This window comes from Bufo bufo, chromosome 1, assembly GCF_905171765.1.
Source record: "Bufo bufo chromosome 1, aBufBuf1.1, whole genome shotgun sequence".
Classification (NCBI taxonomy): domain Eukaryota; kingdom Metazoa; phylum Chordata; class Amphibia; order Anura; family Bufonidae; genus Bufo; species Bufo bufo.
Window position 1 is genome coordinate 253,297,334 of NC_053389.1, and position 23,800 is coordinate 253,321,133.

Below are 23,800 nucleotides of genomic sequence, written 5' to 3' on the forward strand. Positions count from 1 at the left end.
AGGCTCTCGGCCAAGGAATCATTGATGATGAGTTAAATAGCTTTTTGCGTGTGAGCCATCCGATCACCCCTGTGATATATGTATTACCAAAGATCCACAAGAGTCTTGTGGATCCCCCTGGCCGACCTATAGTGTCGGGCAGGGGCTCCATCTATAATCCTATATCCATCTTTTTAGATAAGGTGTTGCGGATCCACGCGACCACGGCTCCCTCCTATGTCAGGGATACTGGCCATTTCCTGTCAAAGCTGAGATCACTTGACTTGCCGGCGGAGTTTTTGCTTGTGAGTTTTGATGTTGTATCCCTTGTATCCATTGATCACTCCTATTGCCTAAATGTCGTCGATGTGGCCCTGGCCAGCACGGAACTCTCTCCTGGGGCGCGCCGGCTGATCCTCGCCCTCCTGGAGGTGGTCCTGAGGAGGAATTATTTCCTCTTCGGGGACACCTTCTACCAGCAAAAGTGGGGGGGGGCGATGGGGTCCAATGTGGCCCCCACCTACGCAAACATCTTCATGGCGGAGGTCGAGGATCGGCTCGTGTATCGCTCCATATTTTCTGAGAGAGTTCTGTGCTGGTGGCGCTACATCGACGACATTTTCTTGATCTGGACGAGCACTGTATCAGGGTTGGATGAATTTCATGCACACCTGAATTCTGGGGTCCGGGACCTGCGGTTCACCGTGATGCATTCAGCCCGTGAGCTGCAGTTCCTGGACGTCCGAATTCAGGTGCGCGATGGAAAGATCTGTACTGATCTTTTCCAAAAACCTACAGATAGTAATACCTTGTTAATGTATGACAGTAGCCATCCTCAGAATATGGTAAATTCCCTACCGTGGAGTCAATTACTTAGGGTACGTCGTATCGTATCGGATGACACCCTCTTTGGATTTAGAGTGGATGAAATGTGTAATAAGTTCAGCAAGAGAGGTTATCCCACCAAATTGATCAACCGTACCAAACAAAAGATTGTATCTATGGAACGTAGTTCCACCTTTACAAGGAAACCACAAAAGCAGGAGACCCCTCGGATTCCATTTGTATCCATCTTCGGTAGTGATAGCGGCAATATTGCCACCATCCTAAGACAGGAATGGCAGATCCTGCAGAAAGGATTGCCTGCAGTCACTGAATTTTCAGTTCCCCCAATGATGGCATACAAACGGAGCGCTAATCTACGCGATAGATTAGTAAAGGCTGACATAGGGGGTAAGGACATTGAGAGACAGAAAAGATTGGCACCACTGAGGTGTGGTAATTTCCCTTGCCTTTCTTGTTACAACTGCGGTGGCATCATGAAAGGTGATGGTTTTACACACCCATACAGTGGTAAACGGTTTAAGATCAAAGGTCACTATACATGTAAATCCACTGATGTGGTGTACATGATACAGTGCCCATGTAGTTTGATCTATGTGGGGGAGACCACGATGGAATTGAGGGAAAGAATTAATAAACATAAAAGCACAATAAGAACAGGTGCACTCGACAAACCGGTTGCAAAACATTTCATTGAATGCAAACATTCCATAAATCAATTGAGATTTTGGGCGATTGATAGCGTAGGATATTTGAGAAGGGGCGGGGACAGGAAGGGAATCCTGAGGAAGAAGGAACTTAAATGGATCCATACCCTTAGGTCCCTACAACCTTTTGGCCTGAATATAGAATTCAATGTCTCATCCATTGATTGATATTGGTAACTGCTTTGTCCTCTAGGTATAGGGACATCATGTTTTTAATATATATGTAACACATCCCCGGGGGATTCATCCCCAATCCATATGACAATGGGTCAATATGATGATCTATGTATGTATTGGATATGTATGTATGGTATACCATTCACATTTTGGCTATGTATGGCTGCTGTTTACCATACCTGTTGCGATATATGTAATTTCCACCACTGTCCTATGCATGGTTACGTGCAATCTGTATTGATGCTCTTCAATAATCAGGTGATCACGGCTGAGGGCAAGGGCCCCACAGTATGTCTGATCGCATACATACCTGCTTGTTGTAAATATAAATTATTTTTGTTATCGGTATAGGAAGTTGTATTGGTAGAGGCGTCATCGTTACCATGACACCGGTGTTTGCGCTGTGCTTTTATTGGCTGCTGGTCCCATGTGATCCACGACGCTGACGCACGGACGTGTGCTTTTGAAAGAAGTTCACAGGGTGGACGGACAGTCTGTGACGTCAGCGGTTACCTTCGGTAGCTTATTGGCCAGAGACACATGCGCCGCCGGTTACCATGGTGACGTATGACACATCCGGATATGCTAATGGATTGAGACACGGCTGCGCAACACAGACATGAGAACGCCGTGGCGAACAACACGAGTGTGGCGGTTATATCACCAGCTGTAAGTTAGAATGTGGACATGTGTATCCTATCATACATTGATTTGTATTGATGATGTAACGGGGCGTATGTTTTATGTGGGGGGTATATATACAGTGGCGGAAATAATTATTTGACCCCTCACTGATTTTGTAAGTTTGTCCAATGACAAAGAAATGAAAAGTCTCAGAACAGTATCATTTCAATGGTAGGTTTATTGTAACAGTGGCAGATAGCACATCAAAAGGAAAATCGAAAAAATAACTTTAAATAAAAGATAGCAACTGATTTGCATTTCATTGAGTGAAATAAGTATTTGAACCCCTACCAACCATTAAGAGTTCTGGCTCCCACAGAGTGGTTAGACACTTCTACTCAATTAGTCACCCTCATTAAGGACACCTGTCTTAACTAGTCACCTGTATAAAAGACACCTGTCCACAGAATCAATCAATCAAGCAGACTCCAAACTCTCCAACATGGGAAAGACCAAAGAGCTGTCCAAGGATGTCAGAGACAAAATTGTAGACCTGCACAAGGCTGGAATGGGCTACAAAACCATTAGCAAGAAGCTGGGAGAGAAGGTGACAACTGTTGGTGCGATTGTTCGAAAATGGAAGGAGCACAAAATGACCATCAATCGACCTCGCTCTGGGGCTCCACGCAAGATCTCACCTCGTGGGGTGTCAATGGTTCTGAGAAAGGTGAAAAAGCATCCTAGAACTACACGGGAGGAGTTAGTTAATGACCTCAAATTAGCAGGGACCACAGTCACCAAGAAAACCATTGGAAACACATTACACCGCAATGGATTAAAATCCTGCAGGGCTCGCAAGGTCCCCCTGCTCAGGAAGGCACATGTGCAGGCCCGTCTGAAGTTTGCCAATGAACACCTGAATGATTCAGAGAGTGACTGGGAGAAGGTGCTGTGGTCTGATGAGACCAAAATAGAGCTCTTTGGCATTAACTCAACTCGCTGTGTTTGGAGGAAGAAAAATGCTGCCTATGACCCCCAAAACACCGTCCCCACCGTCAAGCATGGGGGTGGAAACATTTTGCTTTGGGGGTGTTTTTCTGCTAAGGGCACAGGACAACTTATTCGCATAAACGGGAAAATGGACGGAGCCATGTATCGTGAAATCCTGAGCGACAACCTCCTTCCCTCTGCCAGGAAACTGAAAATGGGTCGTGGATGGGTGTTCCAGCACGACAATGACCCAAAACATACAGCAAAGGCAACAAAGGAGTGGCTCAAGAAGAAGCACATTAAGGTCATGGAGTGGCCTAGTCAGTCTCCGGACCTTAATCCAATCGAAAACCTATGGAGGGAGCTCAAGCTCAGAGTTGCACAGAGACAGCCTCGAAACCTTAGGGATTTAGAGATGATCTGCAAAGAGGAGTGGACCAACATTCCTCCTAAAATGTGCGCAAACTTGGTCATCAATTACAAGAAACGTTTGACCTCTGTGCTTGCAAACAAGGGTTTTTCCACCAAGTATTAAGTCTTTTTTTGTTAGAGGGTTCAAATACTTATTTCACTCAATGAAATGCAAATCAGTTGCTATCTTTTATTTAAAGTTATTTTTTCGATTTTCCTTTTGATGTGCTATCTGCCACTGTTACAATAAACCTACCATTGAAATGATACTGTTCTGAGACTTTTCATTTCTTTGTCATTGGACAAACTTACAAAATCAGTGAGGGGTCAAATAATTATTTCCGCCACTGTATGCCTATTAGTATTGATGTCATTAGGCTTGACAAAGACTGTTCTTCAGTTGAAACGTTGCTGTTTTGTGTCTTGAGGTTACTATTAAAGTTCATTTGATATTGCGGAATGCTGCCGGAGCCATCTTCTTTCTTCCATCACTCTGTGTGCTGTCCACATCCGTTGCTCCGTTCCGTGGCCCCGCAAAAAAATATAGCCTGTCCTATTCTTGTCCGTTTTGCTGAGAAGAATAGGCAGTTATATCAATGGCTGTCCATGCCGTTCCGCAAATTGCGGAACGCACACGGACGCCATCCGTGTTTTGCGGACCGCAAAACGCACAACGGCCGTGTGCATGAGTCCTTAGGTTCACAACTGGTTCCAATTGGATATGTATAAATAGACATTGGGCAGATTTAGAGACGTGGCTTAGAATTTAAAAAACTGCTGCTATTGTCCATTAGCAGCAACTTTTCAAAAGTTGGGAGGTATGCATTTAGAACGTTAGCAAACCTTGCAGAATTGTATATTCATGCATGTTCATATGCTGTACTGAATGTATACTGTATTTCATGCTCCTGTTGTACTGTAATCCTGACTTAGACCTCTCATCCAGTTAAGCCAGTACTCTCTGCTCCACACTGATGAGGGGCAATCATCCTGCAGATGAGATGCTGGCTTATTTAATATCTGAGTCATGTCTCCAGGTCTATTTAAAGGGTCGAGCATTGACTTATAGGATAGCTTCCTTACATCAGGTAGCATTCAGAGGCAGAGCTTGTTAAGAGCTCATTTGCATCCCTTTCTTTACTGCATATTGCCATGTGCTCATTCACTACAGTAAGTGCATTCCTTATAATAAAAGTTGAAGCTGGATTTACCGCAGTGTGAATGAATTATTAGGAGGGAGATTAGTTACCCGTCTACTATATATTTTTTACATATAGTTGTGTATAAAATTGATTTGTCCAATCAGAAGGGCTTATGCAAATGAAGAAAACCTGCTGGTTGGACAAATCAGTTCTGTCATCTCTATAACATACCTACCGTTCAGCCGCACCCTGAGTATAAGTAGTTAAACCTGCCCTGTGGATTTTGAACCTCAGGAACTGCAGTTTTGTTTCTTTCTTCCTCTGTCAGCCATGGCGTCTGCTAATCTGAGAGCTGAGCTGGACTGCTCCATCTGTCTGCACACCTATACAGATCCTGTAATGCTGAGATGTGGACATAACTTCTGCCGGGTCTGCATTGATCGTGTACTGGATACACAGGACGAGTCTGGGGTTTATACCTGTCCTGAATGCAGAGAAGAGTTTCAGGAGCGGCCTGCACTGATGAGGAACTTTGCTCTGCGTAACATTATGGAGAATTTATTGGTTACTCAACATAAAGAGACGGAAACCGGGATCTTCTGCACTTATTGTGTGGACTCTCCTGTACCTGCTGTTAAATCCTGTCTACACTGTGAGGCTTCTCTGTGTGAGAAACACCTGAGAGTTCACAGCAAGTCATCAGAACATGTCTTATCTGACCCCAGCACTTCCCTGGAGAACAGGAAATGTTCTGTCCATAAGAAGATCCTGGAGTATTACTGCACCGAGGACTCTGCTTGTATCTGTGTGTCCTGCAGTTTGGCCGGAGAACATCAGGGACATCGGGTGGAGATGCTGGATGAGGCCTCTGAGAAGAAGAAAGGGAAACTGAGAAATATTTTCCAGAAACTGACCAGAAAGCGAGAGGAGACTGAGGAAAGAGTCCAGAACCTGGAGGAACGCTGGAGAAAAGCACAAGAAAAAGCATCTGGAGAAGCAGAGAGAGTCACTGCCCTGTTTACAGACATCAGGAGACAACTGGACGACCTGAAGAAGAGGGTCCTGAACGAGATCTCCAGGCAGGAAATGGAAGAATCACTCTCATTCTCTTCTCGGATCCAGAAGCTGGAAATAAAGAAGGACGAGCTGTCCAGGAAGATGAGACACATTGAGGAGATATGTAACATGACTGATCCACTGACTGTCTTACAGGAACCAGATACAGGTGACTTGTGTGATCCTGAGGAGGAATGAGGTGATGAAGACATAAATAGATGTCTCCATGATGTACAGTAGGTGATCTGGATGTGGCTGTGATCTCAGACAAATTACACACATTAGGTGACATAATAAGAGATATAAGGAGAGGGATCTATATGGAGGGTCCTGCAGACATATTACTGGATGTAAACACAGCTGGTAATAATGTCCTTATATCAGACGACCTGAAAACTGCAACCTGGACACAAAATAATCAGAAACGTCCAGGAAGAGCAGAGAGATTCCAGTATAGTCAGGTGATGAGCAGCAGGAGATTTACCTCAGGGCGACATTACTGGGATGTGGAGAGCAGTGGACCAGTGATGTGGATGGTGGGGATGTGTTATCCCAGTATAGACAGGAGGGGAGATCAGTCATACATTGGATATAATAATAACAAGTCCTGGAGTTTGAGGAGGTATAGTAATAATCAGTATTCAGTGATACATGACGGTAAAGAGATCCAGTTATCTGACAAGATCTCCAGTAATAGAGTCAGGATATGTCTGGACTATGAGGCCAGGCAGCTGTCCTTTTATGAGCTGTGTGACCCCATCAGACACTTACACACCTTCACTGCCGCCTTCACCGAGCCCCTTCATGCTGCATTGTATGTATGGAGCGGTTCTATAAAGATATCAGGGGGGAGCAGAAACTGGGAGCAACCTTCATAACCTTTGAAATCTGCCCAGAGACTGGTGACATTACAGAGAGCGCCATGATAAGGATAGATAGGATAAATGACCAGGTCAGGTTACATCTGGGCTCTCTCAGTTTTACACCTGATATAATGATTTTCAGGGATTGCACATAATAACCAATGTATAGACTATAAGGCTCCTTGCAAATGAGCGTGTCTGGATGTTTTGGGAATGCGTTCAGTGAAAGATGAGCGATTTCGCAGGCAAAGATCGCGTTCAGTTTTTATCGTGCGAGTGCAATGCGTTTTGCACGCGCGTGATGAAAAACGGAAAGTATTCAAACAACATCTCTTACCAACTGAAAGGATTTGGGCCTTTCTGGACCTCTACGACCACCTTGGTTTGATGTCACTGACGTCAGGAGAGATGTTTCTCAGTTGGCAATAACCAACACGCACACAGGCAATCACTGAGAAACACTCTGATTTTATTATGCTATTGCTTGGCCTCATATAGGCAACAGAAAAGTTTGCACAACAGCGTTAAACCAATCATAAAATGATAAACATTGACGCCCATACAGATACAATTGGAACATCCCTTTTATGGGTATGTAATACGTCACATATAAGAACGTACGTTGTTGTGCCGAATGACCCTGAGTGAATTAGAACATTTGTTCTAATTCTGGGAGATTCCCAGAATCTGTCCTGAGACAGATAAGTGAACCTAACTCACAGGGGGGGGATGTGAAGTGCGTAGGTGAGATATTATAACAATTCTGTACATCATAGAGAAGACAACATGGAGTCACATTTGCCTTCACCAACCATCTGTGAAAAACACACTTGCTTGCAGATGTGATGCGATTTTCGCACAGCTCTATTCACTTCTGTGGGGCCAGCGTTGCGTAAAAAACGCAGAATATAGAACATGCTGCGATTTTCACGCAACACAAGTAATGCGTGAAAAACATCACTCATGTACACAGCCCCATTTAAATAAATGGGTCCGGATTCCGTGCGGGCGCAATGCGTTCACATCACACATTACACCCGCGTAGAATACTCGCTCGTGTGAAAGGGGCCTAAGGGTCGCTACACACAGGAATTTGCACTGGTGTGTTTTCTACCATAAACAATACTCTATAGACACCGCATACAGCTATTTCCATACCAATTTTTTATTTTATTTTTTTATAAATGACTGCGTGAGCCAGGTTTTTCCCCTATAGAGCTATCCAGAAAAAACAGCAAAGGTTTCCGCATGGTGCATTTTTCAAAAAACACCAGAGAGCCAAAACACAGCACCTAATTAATATAAATGGAGCAAAAAAACCTTTGTATAGTATAACCTGCATTTCATATTTCCCTTCATATTTACCTTCACCTCACATTTGAAGCTGGTGTTTTACCTAAATACACCAAAAACAGCAGGTGCAAAAAACTCCACTAAAAACTCAAACATACAAAAAAAAAAAAACAGTTTAAACTTATGTATGAACCTTTTAAGGCCCCTTGCAGACGAGCGTTCCTCCCGCAGCGAGTCCGCATCGCAGCACCCTGCCTGACCTCCCCTCGCTGTCGGAAGTCACATAGCATTATATTGATTTATGATGCAATGTAACCCTTACAGTTCTTGAATGTACTGGATAACACAGGCAGCATTATGAAAGTGTTATCCAGTACATTCCAGAACTGTAAGGGTTACATAGCATTATATTGATTTATGATGCTATGTTGTCGGGTGGTAATAATTCAATTAAGAATTATTAATTATAATTATAAAAATAATTAATCATAAAAAAAAATAATTTATAAAATTTGTCATAAATTCTTAAAATCATGACCTGGTGAATTGTAGACAACCTAATTGATACAATTCACATCTGAGTCCGACTATTTCTTCAGATAAAGAAGTTCTTTTTGACGTGAGATGACGTTAATGATAAAATGTAGGTCTGCATTATACAATAATACACAGGTATTATAAAACTATGCAGATTTATTGGTTACAAGATTATAAACATACATAAGTAAATAAACACAATGATACATGCAAATGAATATATATAGCGTTAATATAAAGCATTACAAGCTTAACAATACATGTGAGTGGAAATAACTTGTCACATGATAACCAAGCTATTATTAGGTTAGGATATCAAAGTAGGAACATAAGTTATATACATTACTTCTGTTCAGAGAAAACCTCATGATATCAAGATGGGCATGTCTAATCCTAGACATCAATATAGAATGCTAAATACATTCTGCCCCCCCTAACCAACTACACATCACATGACTTCAAGATGGGCAAATCCATCCAAGGATATAACTTAGAAGAGATAACTGTATCCTTCCGCCCCATCCTGGACTATTTTCACACATATAACTTTGGTAAGACTATTAAGACAAATAACAGGGATCTAGGATCTTAAATGGAAAGGATTTGAAACAAGTCCTTCCTGTGGGAATCCATCACTTAGCTTGGTGAAGAATGTTCTATCATATATATATATATATATATATATATAATATATATATATATATATATATATATATATACAGGGTGGGCCATTTATATGGATACACCTTAATAAAATGGGAATGGTTGGTGATATTAACTTCCTGTTTGTGGCACATTAGTATATGTGAGGGGGGAAACTTTTCAAGATGGGTGGTGACCATGACGGCCATTTTGAAGTCGGCCATTTTGAATCCAACTTTAGTTTTTTCAATAGGAAGAGGGTCATGTGACACATCAAACTTATTGAAAATTTCACAAGAAAAATAATGGTTTTAACGTAACTTTATTCTTTCATAAGTTATTTACAAGTTTCTGACCACTTATAAAATGTGTTCAATGTGCGTCCCATTGTGTTGGATTGTCAATGCAAACCTCTTCTCCAACTCTTCACACACTGATAGCAACACCGCAGGAGAAATGCTAGCACAGGCTTCGAGTATCCGTAGTTTCAGGTGCTGCACATCTCGTATCTTCACAGCATAGACGATTGCCTTCAGATGATACGAGATGTGCAGCATCTGAAACTACGGATACTGGAAGCCTGTGCTAGCATTTCTCCTGCGGTGTTGCTATCAGTGTGTGAAGAGTGGGAGAATTGCCAATCCAACACAATGGGCAGCACATTGAACACATTTTATAAGTGGTCAGAAACTTGTAAATAACTCATGAAAGAATAAAGTTACGTTAAAACCAAGCACACCATTGTTTTTCTTGTGAAATTCCTAATAAGTTTGATGTGTCACATGACCCTCTTCCTATTGAAAAAACAAAAGTTGGATTCAAAATGGCCGACTTCAAAATGGCCGTCATGGTCACCACCCATCTTGAAAGTTTCCCCCCTCACATATACTAATGTGCCACAAACAGGAAGTCAATATCACCAACCATTCCCATTTTATTAAGGTGTATCCATATAAATGGCCCACCCTGTATATATATAAGCAATTATATAATGCTTTTCTAGATTATGAGTCTAGATTCTTCTGCAGGTAGAATGAAGCCTCACAATATCCTTAGACTACATCTCAATATGGAGATGATCAATTAATTTAATTATTTATTTATTCGCCAATCTAGATGGTATAATTTCACCCACACTATCAAATTAGTCTTAATAAAATGAAATATCATTTTCTGTGTCTCTTACCAAGCCCTAGTAGGAATCTCACTTCTGCTCCTAGGAAAGCTGGGTGGTCCATCATAGCACATCTCACCATGGCTTTCACCTTGATAGCCCTCAACTTCTCCTCTCCTTTTTCTTTTCTCTCTTTTTTTTTTTTCTTCTCTTTTCTGTGTATGGCTTATGATCCTAAACTTATCGGTTAGACACACCTTCTTAGTTTGGAACTTTCCAATCATTGTCGGATGGGCGTGACCATTTATAAAATGTGACATCATAACCCTACCCAGAATGCACTTTTGCTACTGTTGTAATGTCACCTACTGATACCTAGGCGGCACTGCTGTATAAGCTATCTGCATCATAGTATAAAGGGTTAACTTATGTAAGTCTGAATATACATTTTGACCTTAGAAGCTTTAATTCAAAGCCATAGGGATTAATTCTGACACTTGTAGCAATTAGAGACAGACCTCTAGATGTCTCTCTGAACGTTTCTCACACTTAATTTATGGATCGTAAATGGCCTTGTTTTCTCACAGAGATATCAGTACCTCCTCTGTCATACCAAAGATGTGATTAATTGTTCCAAAACACACATCTTCACAGACACTCTTCTAATGAGAAATATATACAATATACTGGATACATGTTGTCTTCGTAACATATAACAATATAATATAAACAAATATATATATGTCCTACTGATTGTCTTATGCTAAGGACTAACTAAGGCTCAATAAATGAATACACACATATTATATATTTTGCTTCATTAATAAATATCTAATTGTATAGGTAATTATCACCAGCTGCATAGAGCTCATCTTTATCTCCCGTCATAAATTTAAAAGTAAACAAGGAGCATCTTCTCAGACTGGTATATTCATGGGAAGGATAACACTGAAGAGTATAAACCTTTGTGTGACCTTAATTTGGCCTACTCAAGACATACAAAATTGTAACTATAGTCGAGCATGGCTATTAAAGGAAATAAACATCCATCTTGACTAGAATGAATTGGATATCACTGCATTTACCTATGAAAAGGCACAACAATGTGACCCCCGGCAGCGCTGTGAGGTCAGGCCAGGTGCTGCGATGCGGACTCGCTGTGGGAGGAACGCTTGTCTGCAAGGGGCCTAAATAAACACTGGGAATCTTCATTATTATATATAGAGGGCTGATGAAAGATTGAATCTATAAAATACCTACAGCTGGGAGTCTTAGGCCTCTTTCACACGGGCGAGATTTCCGCACAGGTGCAATGCGTGAGGTGAACGCATTGCACCCGCACTGAATCGGGACCCATTCACTCCAATGGGGCTGTGCACATGAGCGGTGATTTTTTTCACGCATCACTTGTGCGTTGTGGGAAAATCGCAGCATGTTCTATATTGTGCGTTTTTCACCAATGCAGGCCCCATAGAAGTGAATGGGACTGCGTGAAAATCGCAAGCATCCGCAAGCAAGTGCGGATACGGTGCGATTTTCACGCATGGTTGCTAAGGAGACTATCAGGATGGGGACCCGATCATTATTATTTTCCCTTATAACATGGTTATAAGGGAAAATAATAGCATTCTGAATACAGAATGCTTAGTAAAATAGGGCTGGAGGGGTTAAAAAAAAATTAAAATAAATTTAAAGGGAACCTGTCACCTCTACTATGCTACCCTCACTGAGCGTTTCTAAATGTTCATTGTGTTACACTAAACATATAAATTGCACTTTTAATTTCCTTTGCAGATGAATTCAATAAGTATTATGCATTTTTGTACTTCCCGCCTTTTATACAAATTAACATAAGAGTTTGCGGCAGGACGGATCCGACATGCTGTTCACTATGTCGGATCCGTCCTTCCGCTATTTCGCCGTGCCGCTGGACCGCCGCTCCGTCCCCATTGACTATAATGGGGACGGGGGCGGAGCTCTGGCGCAGCATGGCGGTGCACAGCGAAAGCCGCCGGACTAAAAAGTCAGACATGCAGGACTTTTTAGTCCGGCGGCTTTCGCCGTGCTGCGCCGGAGCTCCGCCCCCGTCCCCATTATAGTCAATGGGGACGGAGCGGCGGCACGGCGAAATAGCGGAAGGACGGATCCGACATGGTGAACAGCATGTCGGATCTGTCCTGCCGCAAGTGTGAAAGAGCCCTTACTTGTGTGACCAGAGAAGAGTCATATTTTCAAGTGCTGACTCCTCTCTCAGGTTAATTTGCATATGTATCAAATAGTTTTTTTTATCACAATAAAAGCGCACAGAGCTATGGAGACTGGGGTGACCACATTTCCTAACTGCCATTCAGGGACACTTACTTTCACAAGTGCATTTCGTCAAACGTATACTTGAGACTGGCAAAAACATATCTGCCTGTGCATTTTTCTGTATTTCTGCACACATTAAGGCCTAGTTCACACGATCGTTTTTTTTTTGCGAGTGTACGGGCCGTTTTTTTGTGTTCCGTATACGGAACCATTTATTTCAATGGTTCCGCATTAAAAACGGAATGTGTTCCGTAAGCATTTCGTTTCCGTATTTCCGTTTTTACTTTCCGTTGAAAGATAGAACATGTCCTATTATTGCTCGCAAATCACGTTCCGTGGCTCCATTCAAGTCAATGGGTCCGCAAAAAAAAAACAACACATACGGAAATGCATCCATATGTCTTCCGCATCCGTTCCGTTTTTGCGGAACCATCTATTGAAAATGTTATGCCCAGCCCAATTTTTCTATGTAATTACTGTATACTGTATATGCCATACTGAAAAACGAAACGGAAACACAATGGAACTCAAAAACGGAACAACAGATCCGTGAAAAACGGACCGCAAAAAACTATAAAGCCATACGTTCGTGTGAACTAGGCCTAACTGGCTAAACCAAAAAACTGTCATGTTAGCATTTAATAACGAACTAAAACACAATCACAGCAGGTCTCAACTAGCACACGCAAGTAAATGTACAAAAACCAAGTAACATATAAAACCAGATTCAAAGCATGGATGGCAAGGCGGATTACTGTATACTGTACATAAAATGTATGGAGGTTACACCATGCCGGACAATACAGGGAGTGCAGAATTATTAGGCAAGTTGTATTTTTGAGGATTAATTTTATTATTGAACAACAACCATGTTCTCAATGAACCCAAAAAATTCATTAATATCAAAGCTGAATATTTTTGGAAGTAGTTTTTAGTTTGTTTTTAGTTTTAGCTATTTTAGGGGGATATCTGTGTGTGCAGGTGACTATTACTGTGCATAATTATTAGGAAACTTAACAAAAAACAAATATATACCCATTTCAATTATTTATTTTTACCAGTGAAACCAATATAACATCTCAACATTCACAAATATACATTTCTGACATTCAAAAACAAAACAAAAACAAATCAGTGACCAATATAGCCACCTTTCTTTGCAAGGACACTCAAAAGCCTGCCATCCATGAATTCTGTCAGTGTTTTGATCTGTTCACCATCAACATTGCGTGCAGCAGCAACCACAGCCTCCCAGACACTGTTCAGAGAGGTGTACTGTTTTCCCTCCTTGTAAATCTCACATTTGATGATGGACCACAGGTTCTCAATGGGGTTCAGATCAGGTGAACAAGGAGGCCATGTCATTAGATTTTCTTCTTTTATACCCTTTCTTGCCAGCCACGCTGTGGAGTACTTGGACGCGTGTGATGGAGCATTGTCCTGCATGAAAATCATGTTTTTCTTGAAGGATGCAGACTTCTTCCTGTACCACTGCTTGAAGAAGGTGTCTTCCAGAAACTGGCAGTAGGACTGAGAGTTGAGCTTGACTCCATCCTCAACCCGAAAAGGCCCCACAAGCTCATCTTTGATGATACCAGCCCAAACCAGTACTCCCCCTCCACCTTGCTGGCGTCTGAGTCGGACTGGAGCTCTCTGCCCTTTACTAATCCAGCCACGGGCCCATCCATCTGGCCCATCAAGACTCACTCTCATTTCATCAGTCCATAAAACCTTAGAAAAATCAGTCTTGAGATATTTCTTGGCCCAGTCTTGACGTTTCAGCTTGTGTGTCTTGTTCAGTGGTGGTCGTCTTTCAGCCTTTCTTACCTTGGCCATGTCTCTGAGTATTGCACACCTTGTGCTTTTGGGCACTCCAGTGATGTTGCAGCTCTGAAATATGGCCAAACTGGTGGCAAGTGGCATCTTGGTAGCTGCACGCTTGACTTTTCTCAGTTCATGGGCAGTTATTTTGCGCCTTGGTTTTTCCACACGCTTCTTGCGACCCTGTTGACTATTTTGAATGAAACGCTTGATTGTTCGATGATCACGCTTCAGAAGCTTTGCAATTTTAAGAGTGCTGCATCCCTCTGCAAGATATCTCACTATTTTTGACTTTTCTGAGCCTGTCAAGTCCTTCTTTTGACCCATTTTGCCAAAGGAAAGGAAGTTGCCTAATAATTATGCACACCTAATATAGGGTGTTGATGTCATTAGACCACACCCCTTCTCATTACAGAGATGCACATCACCTAATATGCTTAATTGGTAGTAGGCTTTCGAGCCTATACAGCTTGGAGTAAGACAACATGCATAAAGAGGATGATGTGGTCAAAATACTCATTTGCCTAATAATTCTGCACGCAGTGTATAACCTTTGTGCCATGCTGTACAATAAACAGTATAACCCCTACACAGTGTAGAGGTATACTGTATATTGTGTGGCAGTATAACATAAACATATTTTATATGAAAACTTACAATTAGGGGGCGTGGCCTAGCCTGCAAGGCGTGAGGAAGCAAGGTTCAAGTGCTCCTCCAAAATCCTGACTAATACCCTTTGAACACCCAGCAAATAAGGGGTTAATCAAGCTCTCACCGACATCACTAAAGACCCTCAAGACCTGGGGACATACCGCACTATCCGGATCGCGGCGGACCGGGTTCCAGCCTGAGGACGTAGACAGCGCAGGGGTGAGCATGAAGGGCTGTGGAGCGATGAAGGAGTGAAGGCTGTTTCACACGAGCGGATGCCGTGCATGACATCCGCTCCGTGAATGACAGCCAAGACCCGATGCAGACTGCAGAAGCACGGAGCATTAACATGACTGATAATGCTCCGTGCCTCTCTGTGATCTCTTTTTACTACGAAATCACGGTGACAACTTTATCTCACTGTGATTTCGTAGTAAAGAGATCACAGAGAGGCACGGAGCATTATCAATCATGTTAATGCTCCGTGCTTCTGCAGTCTGCATCGGGTCTTGGCTGTCACTGCACCGGGAGTGACCAGCTTGAGGTGCGCTGAGGAAGGTGCTGAAGTGACGCCAGCGGCAGAAGCGGAGAAGGTGCCGCGTGGTGTGCGCCATCTTGGTGTGTCGGAACTCTCACACTTAAGCGGTCGGCTGGAGCAGAGCAGTGGGGGAAGTGTGGGTGAGTGCCTCTCCCTTGTCAGCACTCCCAGTACAAGTCCGTGTGTGACTCTCCCCATAGAGAATCATTTGCCTGGGCACTGTGGTGGCGGCTGGATGATCCCCTGGATAGAAATAGTGCATCTATAGAGTGGGGCTGATTTACTTACCTCCCTGCAGGGTGGAGGGGAAATTGATAGCTGTCTAATCCACAAATCTCACCGATATCAGGGTGATAAGCCTGCAGAAGTGCCTTACTTGAATTAACCATTTCAGAATCTGTGGACTGTTTCTATGGGCCGTAAAACCTCCTCTGTGGCTCCATCATCTGTTAAAATATATATGGATGCCATGAGTCAAACAGAGCAAGGCAGTGAGGAGTCTCATGCCCCAGTGGCATCTGCTGAAGCGTCACAAATTATGAAAGCCATAGCGGCTTGTCAAGCTGCTCTTACGTCAAAAATAGATAATCTCCAATCTGATCTGAGCTGTTTACGGCATGATTTTGATAAAATACGTGAAAGAACGTCGGCAGAGGAGCAAAGTAGCTGTCTATATTGAGAGTGTTTTTGAGTGGGTGTGCATGTGTGAGTGATTGTTCTTTCATCAGCCGGAGGCTTTGGTTGCTTTTTTTCTGGTGGGCAGAATGGCGTTAATTAAACTACTTTCCTGGAACGTTATGGGACACATCCAGCGTCAGGACGCAGTGCACATAGACGTGCACTATGACCTTTCAGCCCCACACTGTGTCCTGACACATCCAGCGTCAGGACGCAGTGCACGTAGACGTGCACTATGACCTGACGCTGTGCGGTGTGAGGTGACAATATAGTGCGGCAGGAAGAAGAACAGGGAGGGTAAGTGAATCTGCCAAGAGGCAGCGCCGTACGGAGCTGGAGAGGTAAGTTTATTTGTTTATCTTAAATACAGTATCTGATCTGATGTCTGATTGGGGCTGATCTGAGGCTAAAGGAGGGTGGGGAGGGTCTGATGGGGGTCTGATCTGAGGCTTGGGAGGGTCTGATCTGAGGCTGGGGGTGTCTGATCTGAGGCTGGGGTTTGATAGGGGTCTGATCTGAGACTAGGGGGGCTGATGGGGGCTGATCTGAGGCTGGGGAGGGTCTGATGGGGGCTGATCTGAGGCTAGGGAGGGTATTATGAAGGTCTGATCTGAGGCTGGGGGGTCTTATAGGGGCTGATCTGACCCTGGGGGGTCTGATGGGGGCTGATCTGAGGCTGGGCGTCTGATCCGGGTCTGGTCTGAGGCTGGGGGTCTGATGGGAGTCTGATCTGAAGCTAGGAAGGGTCTGATTGGGGTCTAATCTGAGGCTTAGAGGTCTGATGGGAGTCTGATCTGAGGCTGATGTAGGCCTGGGGGGTCTGATAGGAGGCTGATTTCAGGCTGATGGAGGTGGGGGCAGATATTTTGCTGAGAAAGGGACAAAGGCAGGGACAGTTGCGAAGAAAGAGGCAGGGAGAGTGAAAGCTGGGTGAACCCCTCTCTGGACCCCCTGGGTTTAGCTTCCTGCCATTAATGTTAAATAAGTAACATTCTGAACTTAAAAATTAGACTGCTATGTGTGGTCAATATGGCGCCTGTATTGTATGTAATATACTGTATATATATAGTGCAGGCGCTATTTTGTGCTGCAAAAATACAGCCCTCTAGATTATTTTAATTGAAGTGCAATTTCTGTAACTTATCCCTAAGTCAATTATATGTTTGACCAAATACAGCAGTAAAAATTTTTTATTGAGAATTTTGTATGGCCCCCGAATGATGTTACAAATATCCAAATGGCCCTTGGCAGCAAAATGGTTCCCCACCGCTGCCCTAGGGGATCAGTATATTTTGTCACTTATTATTGGAGTAAATTGTCAAGTCTAGTTACTTGGCGTTATAGATATGTTGCCTCAACAATAAGATCAAGAGATCTTTAGTGTTTAACTATCTAAAGAAGTATAATCCAGATATTGTGTTACTGCAAGAAACGCATCTTCAAGGGAGGAAAGTACTCGCTTTGCGACGTCCTTGGGTAGGTCCTACGTATCATGCAGTGTACTCGAACCATGCTAGGGGGGGGGGTTTCAATTCTAATTGCTAAGAGTCTTCCGTTTCAGATAATCTCTGTACAATTAGATCCTCAGGGCAGATATGTGATTTTGCATGCTAGTGTCAGAGGGTTGCAATATTTAATTGTGGGACTTTATATCCCACCACCATTCCGCAGAGCAGTCCTAGACATGATTATAGCTAAGATAGTAATGTTTCCAGTGTTGCCCTGCATTATTATGGGTCACTATAATGCCACTCTGGATCCAATATGGGACAGATTGAATCCTCAGGCCCCACACAACAATGCGCTTTCATGTTGGGCTGATACCTATAATCTGATTGAGACGTGGCGGTACCTACATCCTGCAGATACGCAGTTCTCGTGCTACTCTGCTTCTACTGGTTCATTGTCCCGTATAGACTTAACCTTTATCAGTAAAGATTTATCTCCCTATGTCAGGTCTAGTGACTATCTGCCGAGAGGTGTCTCGGATCATGCCCCCTCCTTCTGATTTTGTCCCAACCATTGGCTTCAGCAGTTAAACAATGGCGGTTGAACCCCATGTGGTTGGATGTTTTGCCAGTGGTGAGTGAATGTCTAGACACCATGGGGAACTATTGGAGGGAAAATGAGGGGTCTATAAATCCCCTAGTAAAATGGGATGCCTTTAAATCAGTGGTGAGGGGAACATTGATTTCTGCAATAGCGACACAGGAAAAAATTGAATATCAAACGAACGAAATTAGAGAGGGAACTGATAGTGAGAGGTTGTACATACTAGATCCTTGTAGTGAGAACCAGACTGTCTGGCTAGATGCACAGTGTAGGTTTAACCGCTTGCCGTCACGGTAACGCCGATAGGCGTCCGGACGGCAGCGCTCTCAGGTCTCAGTGATGCCTATAGTCGTAATCTCATGAGACCTGAGATTTCCTGTGAACGCGCGTTCACAGGATTGCGCAGTTCACAAGTTGAACTACAGCCTGCCAGCGCTGATCATTGGCTGGCAGGCTGTAGATTTTTAAAATAACCAATCAAATAGGTATATCAGACACTATATTGTAAATGGCGTCTGATATACCTGCTACCTGCTCCTCTGGTGGTCGCTTTTGCTTGGATCGACCACCAGAGGACACAGGCAGCTCTGTAAGTAGCACCAATCACCACACTACACTACACCCCCCTGTCACTTATTAACCTCTTATTAACCCCTGATCACCCCATATAGACTCCCTGATCACCCCCCTGTAAGGGTCCCTTATCACCGCCAGTTAGCTACTTGTTAGGTCAGGGGCGTAGCTATAGGGGGTGCAGAGGTAGCAGTCGCTACCGGGCCCAGGAGCCTGAGGGGGCACAAAGACACTTGTGCCACATAAGACACTGGCATTATAGAAAGTGCATACTGGTCAATTTACACCTCTGGCTGGAGGGAAGGGGTTAGGTTAAGGATTTGGCATGAGGGGGTGCCCTTTCAATGTTTGCCTCAGGCAGCAGGAAGGCTACGTGCTCCCCTGCCCCTTGCCAACAAGCACTGAGGGACGGGGGCCCAAGCTGAACTCTTGCACCAGGGCCCATGAGCTTTTAGCTACGCCCCTGTGTTAGGTAGTTAGCGCCCAGCCCACCGCAGTCACTGATTAGTCGCTGATTAGCGTCATTGCTGTCGCTAATCAGCACTAGTACTATATAGTATCTGTAAGTGATCAAGACTGATCGCAATCAGATCTAGATCAGTACATTAGGGTCACCTTAGGCTCTACAAAAAACGCAGTGTTCGCCCGATCAGGCCTGATCTTGTGCCCACACTTGCGTTCAGTCCGCCCCACCGCAGTGGCAGAATAATTTTTTTTCTGATCACTGCAAAAACACCGGAAAATCGCTGCAGCGCTATAAAGATCACTTTTGAGCTTTCTGGATCTTTATTAGCGATCGCAGCTTTACTTCGCAAGCACTCCTTTTTACTAGGCAGGTGTGCTCTTTTTCCTGGGTATTCTCAGAGGAATACCCCCTAAATTTAGTGAGCCCAAAATGTCAAAGGGGTATTCCGCTGAAGAGGCCTACAGGATTCTGGCCCTGATGGATGAAAGCGATGGGGACGCCTCACCCGCTGAATCCAGTGGTTCAGAATATGAACCTGTAGACAGCAGTGGCACTCTAACCGCTAGTGAAGATGACGAGGTTGAGGTCCCTGCTATGGTCAGGCGTACCCGACCCCATGTCAGTGCTCTGCATACCCCCGCGTGATGAGCCTCATTTGCAGCAGAGTGGTGCTAGCGCTGATCTTTTTTATGGTGCAGCATACACCAGCAGCGCAGCACATCCTGGACCTTCTACCAGCACTGCCGTATTCCCTGGTGAAGTGGCGAGCACCAGAAGGGCCGTTCAAGCTGGTACGGTGGCACGTGCAGTAACTCCCCCGTCGCAGCCACCACGTTCACAGGCCCGTAGAGCCCTTAGTCTCCCAGAGGTGCTGGCAAACCCAAATTGGCAATCCCCTGCTTCCGCCGCACCCGTATTGCCACCTTTCACCGCCCAGTCTGGAGTTCGCGTGGAGACAGCTCATTTAGGATCAGCCCCTGAGTTTTTGAGCTGTTCTTCACCGCAGATCTCTATGACTTTGTTGTGGCAGAAACCAACCGCTACGCCACAAGGAATATAACCGCCAATCTGGAAAGCTTCTATGCCCAGCCTTTCCGGTGGAAACCAGTCAGTTTCCGAATTTAAAATATTTTTGGGCCTTATCCTCAGCATGGCTCTAACTAAAAAAAAATGTATTGCGGTCCTATTGGTCTAAAGACCCAATACATTACATGCCCATGTTCTCTGCTGCTATGTCCAGGGCACGTTTTGAGGTCATCATTAGAGATGTCGCGAACATAAAATTTTCCGTTCACGAACGGCGGACGCGAATTTTTGCAAATGTTCGCGAACCGCCATAGACTTCAATAGGCAGGCGAATTTTAAAACCCACAGGGACTCTTACTGGCCACAATAGTGATGGAAAAGTTGTTTCAAGGGGACTAACACCTGGACTGTGGCATGCCGGAGGGGGATCCATGGCAAAACTCCCATGGAAAATTACGTAGTTCACGCAGTGTCGGGTTTTAATCCATAAAGAAAGTAAAAGGGCCCCCCCTGCGCTCCTTTTGTTCTGATGTGTAGATCTATCCTATTAGGAAGATCCCGCTGCTTGCTGTCTGGTAAGGAGCTATTGTTCTCCTTAGATAGATATTGAAAATGTGGTATATCACCCGAGGGTGATGTAAGACAAAGCGCTGGAATGCACAAACAAAGCAACTAATCCTTAAATGTGGTAATATAAGTCAGTGCCTGCCTAAGAGATTTAGCAGCTGGCTCTGAAAATCAGTGTTTGGAGGATCCGTTATTATAATTATTGATATCTAGACATAAGAGAAACAAGACTGGTATTAGTAGTAATGTTATTGTAACCAGGGCTGGGACAAGGCCATTTGGTGCCCAGGGCGAAGATGGCAAACTGCGCCCCCCCCCCCCCCCCCCCCCCCGTTTTTAAGAAAGAATCAATGTTGTTTCAAAACAAGAATATACTTAAAGCAATAGAACAAAGGACTGTGGGACTTTGAAAGTCACAGACACTATAAAGTTCCCCCCCATCATCATGTGCCAGTATAAAGTCCCCCCCATCATCATGTGCCAGTTTTGTAATAAGCCCCCCCAATGTGCCAGTAACACTATTGTAAAAAAAAACAAAAAAAAAACACTTATACTTACCTAAGTGTCAGCGATGCGATGCAGCCTCTTCCTGTGTCCCACGCTGTAATGTAAGGCTCAGGCGGCACGATGACGTCATTGCGCCGGCCTCTGATAGGCTGCCGGCCTAGTGCCTGCAGCCAGGGGCGTACATAAAAATCACTGGGCCCCATAGCAGGAATCTAAATTGGGCCCCCATTCCCCTTTTATAGCCCCTCCCTTTGTTCCATGAACTATTCTTGCTGCTGCGTTTTATAATTTATGCCATCAGGGCCGGAATGGGATTACAAAACAGCCCTGGCACACAAAAGAGGTATAATAGATGCAGATGTATATTATATACAGCAGTGTACAGTTATGTGAGGTACGCGGTATAATAGATGCAGTGTGTACAGGTATATAGTATATTCCCTAGTGTTCTGATATGTGAGGTACAGGGTATAATAGATGCAGTGTGTACAGGTATATAGTATATACAGCAGTGTACTGATATGTGAGGTACGGGGTATAATATATGCAGTGTATACAGTATATACAGTAGTGTAATATGTGAGGTACGAGGTATAATAGATGCAGTGTGTACAGGTATATAGTAAATACAGCAGTGTATTGACACCTCGTACCTCACATATCAGTACACTGCTGTATATACTATATATCTGTACACACTGCATCTATTATACCTCGTACCTCACATATATAGTATATACAGAAGTGTACTGATATCTGTACACACAGCATCTATTATACCTCATACCTCACATATCAGTGCACTGCGGTATATACTATATATCTGTACATATTGCATGTATAATACTGTGTAATATATGCAGTGTGTGTGCATGTATGTGTGTGTATATATATATATATATATACAGAGCAGTGTATTGATGTGACACATAGAAGGTATAATACTGTAGATGCAGTGTTTATAGAAATATGTGGTCAGTTATGCATTATAGTCACTGTGAGGTACATGAGGTAGTGGTAACTGTCTGAAGTAGTATACATGAGTGAGCAATGAGTAAAAACAGGGCATGGAGGGGGGGGGGGGGTAAATGATGAAAAGTGGAGGACCTCCTCTTACCTCTCCATTCCAGTCTGTATGGATCAATACAGAGCTGCTTGTGAACTTTTAATACTTGCTGTTAGGGGTTGAAGGACCTGTGATGATGTCATCACAGGTCCTGGCAGATGTACCTTTGAAACCTAGGAACTACACCATTTTTGGTGCAGTTCCTTTGCTAGATTCTGCAGGACCTGTGATGTTGAAGATGATGTCATCACAGGTCCTGGCAGATGCACTGTTCTAACCTGGGAACTACACTTTACACTGTGCAGTTCCCTTACAGGACCTGTGATGACATCATCAAAGGTCCTTTAGCTTTAGAAAGGTAAACAGGAGTAATTAGGGGGCGGGGCCTCTCCTCCACTTCGGTGCCTGCCTGCAGCCTATCAGAGGAAAGGGAAGGGACACGCCTCTCCCTCCCCTGCACCTCCGCTGGCACAGACAGTTTACAATGGAGATGAGCGCAATGGAAGCGCTCATCTCCCTGTGCGTCGGCTGCTCACTTGGGGGGGGGGGGGGGGGGGGGGTCATTTTAGTTGGGGGGGCACATGGGGGGGCACAGCATGATGTAGGGGGGGCCGTGGCCCCCTCTGGCCCCCCCCTGGCGACGCCACTGCTGCTGGCACTTCACCTGCGCCCCCCTCCTGTCCGCAAATGGTAGCGCCCAGGGCACCCGCTCCTTCGGCCCCTGCCTTGTACCGGCCCTGATTGTAACTACCTTGGTGTTCATCCAGAATGGACCTTTAATTGATGGTCTGATGTGGCGTTCACGGTGGGTTGGTTGCCTTAGTGTTCTTCTGATGATACTGTTCCTTTAAATCGCGGCGTCCTCCTCGCTCACCTACCAGCAGCAGCGTGGCCCCGGCCGGAAGCACGCGCAGCGCGAGGGAGCTTGTTGGTGTGTTGCCCGGGAAACCGCTTGTGGTGACGTCACCGTTCAGAGTATAGGGGCCTCCGTAGGACAAAAAGCTACCTACGCGTTTCGGGGCCTATCGGGCTCCTTCGTCAGGGTTTTCGAACCCTGACGAAGTAGCCCGATAGGCCCCGAAACGCGTCTGGGGTGTGCCAACATTGCCATTGCTAACACACTCATAGAGGTGGTCGCTTCATTGTGATACGCAAGCCCCTTCACCA

At 44.4% G+C, this 23,800-nt stretch overlaps 2 protein-coding genes across 3 annotated transcripts in view; both read left to right on the forward strand.

Annotated features, from left to right (window-relative positions):
* The window catches only part of LOC121005778 (E3 ubiquitin/ISG15 ligase TRIM25-like), a 965,623-nt gene that overhangs the window by 828,464 nt on the left and 113,359 nt on the right, over window positions 1–23,800 (forward strand). Inside the window, exon 2 of one of the 2 annotated variants that reach the window (XR_005779960.1) lies at window positions 6,832–6,864. The gene's annotated coding sequence lies outside the window, so the exon portion shown is untranslated. Of the gene's footprint in view, window positions 1–6,831; window positions 7,056–23,800 lie in introns of those variants that run through there. The other variant, XM_040438550.1, reaches the window with a different exon arrangement.
* On the forward strand, window positions 5,193–6,153 carry LOC121005817 (E3 ubiquitin/ISG15 ligase TRIM25-like). Its single transcript, XM_040438581.1, has one exon. The coding sequence runs from the start codon at window positions 5,204–5,206 to the stop codon at window positions 6,125–6,127; it is 924 nt and encodes a 307-aa protein (XP_040294515.1). The 5' UTR covers window positions 5,193–5,203; the 3' UTR covers window positions 6,128–6,153.

Excerpts from the sequence above, each read along its gene's own strand:
- LOC121005817 (XM_040438581.1), top strand. The coding sequence starts at position 5,204 with ATGGCGTCTGCTAATCTGAGAGCTGAGCTGGACTGCTCCATCTGTCTG.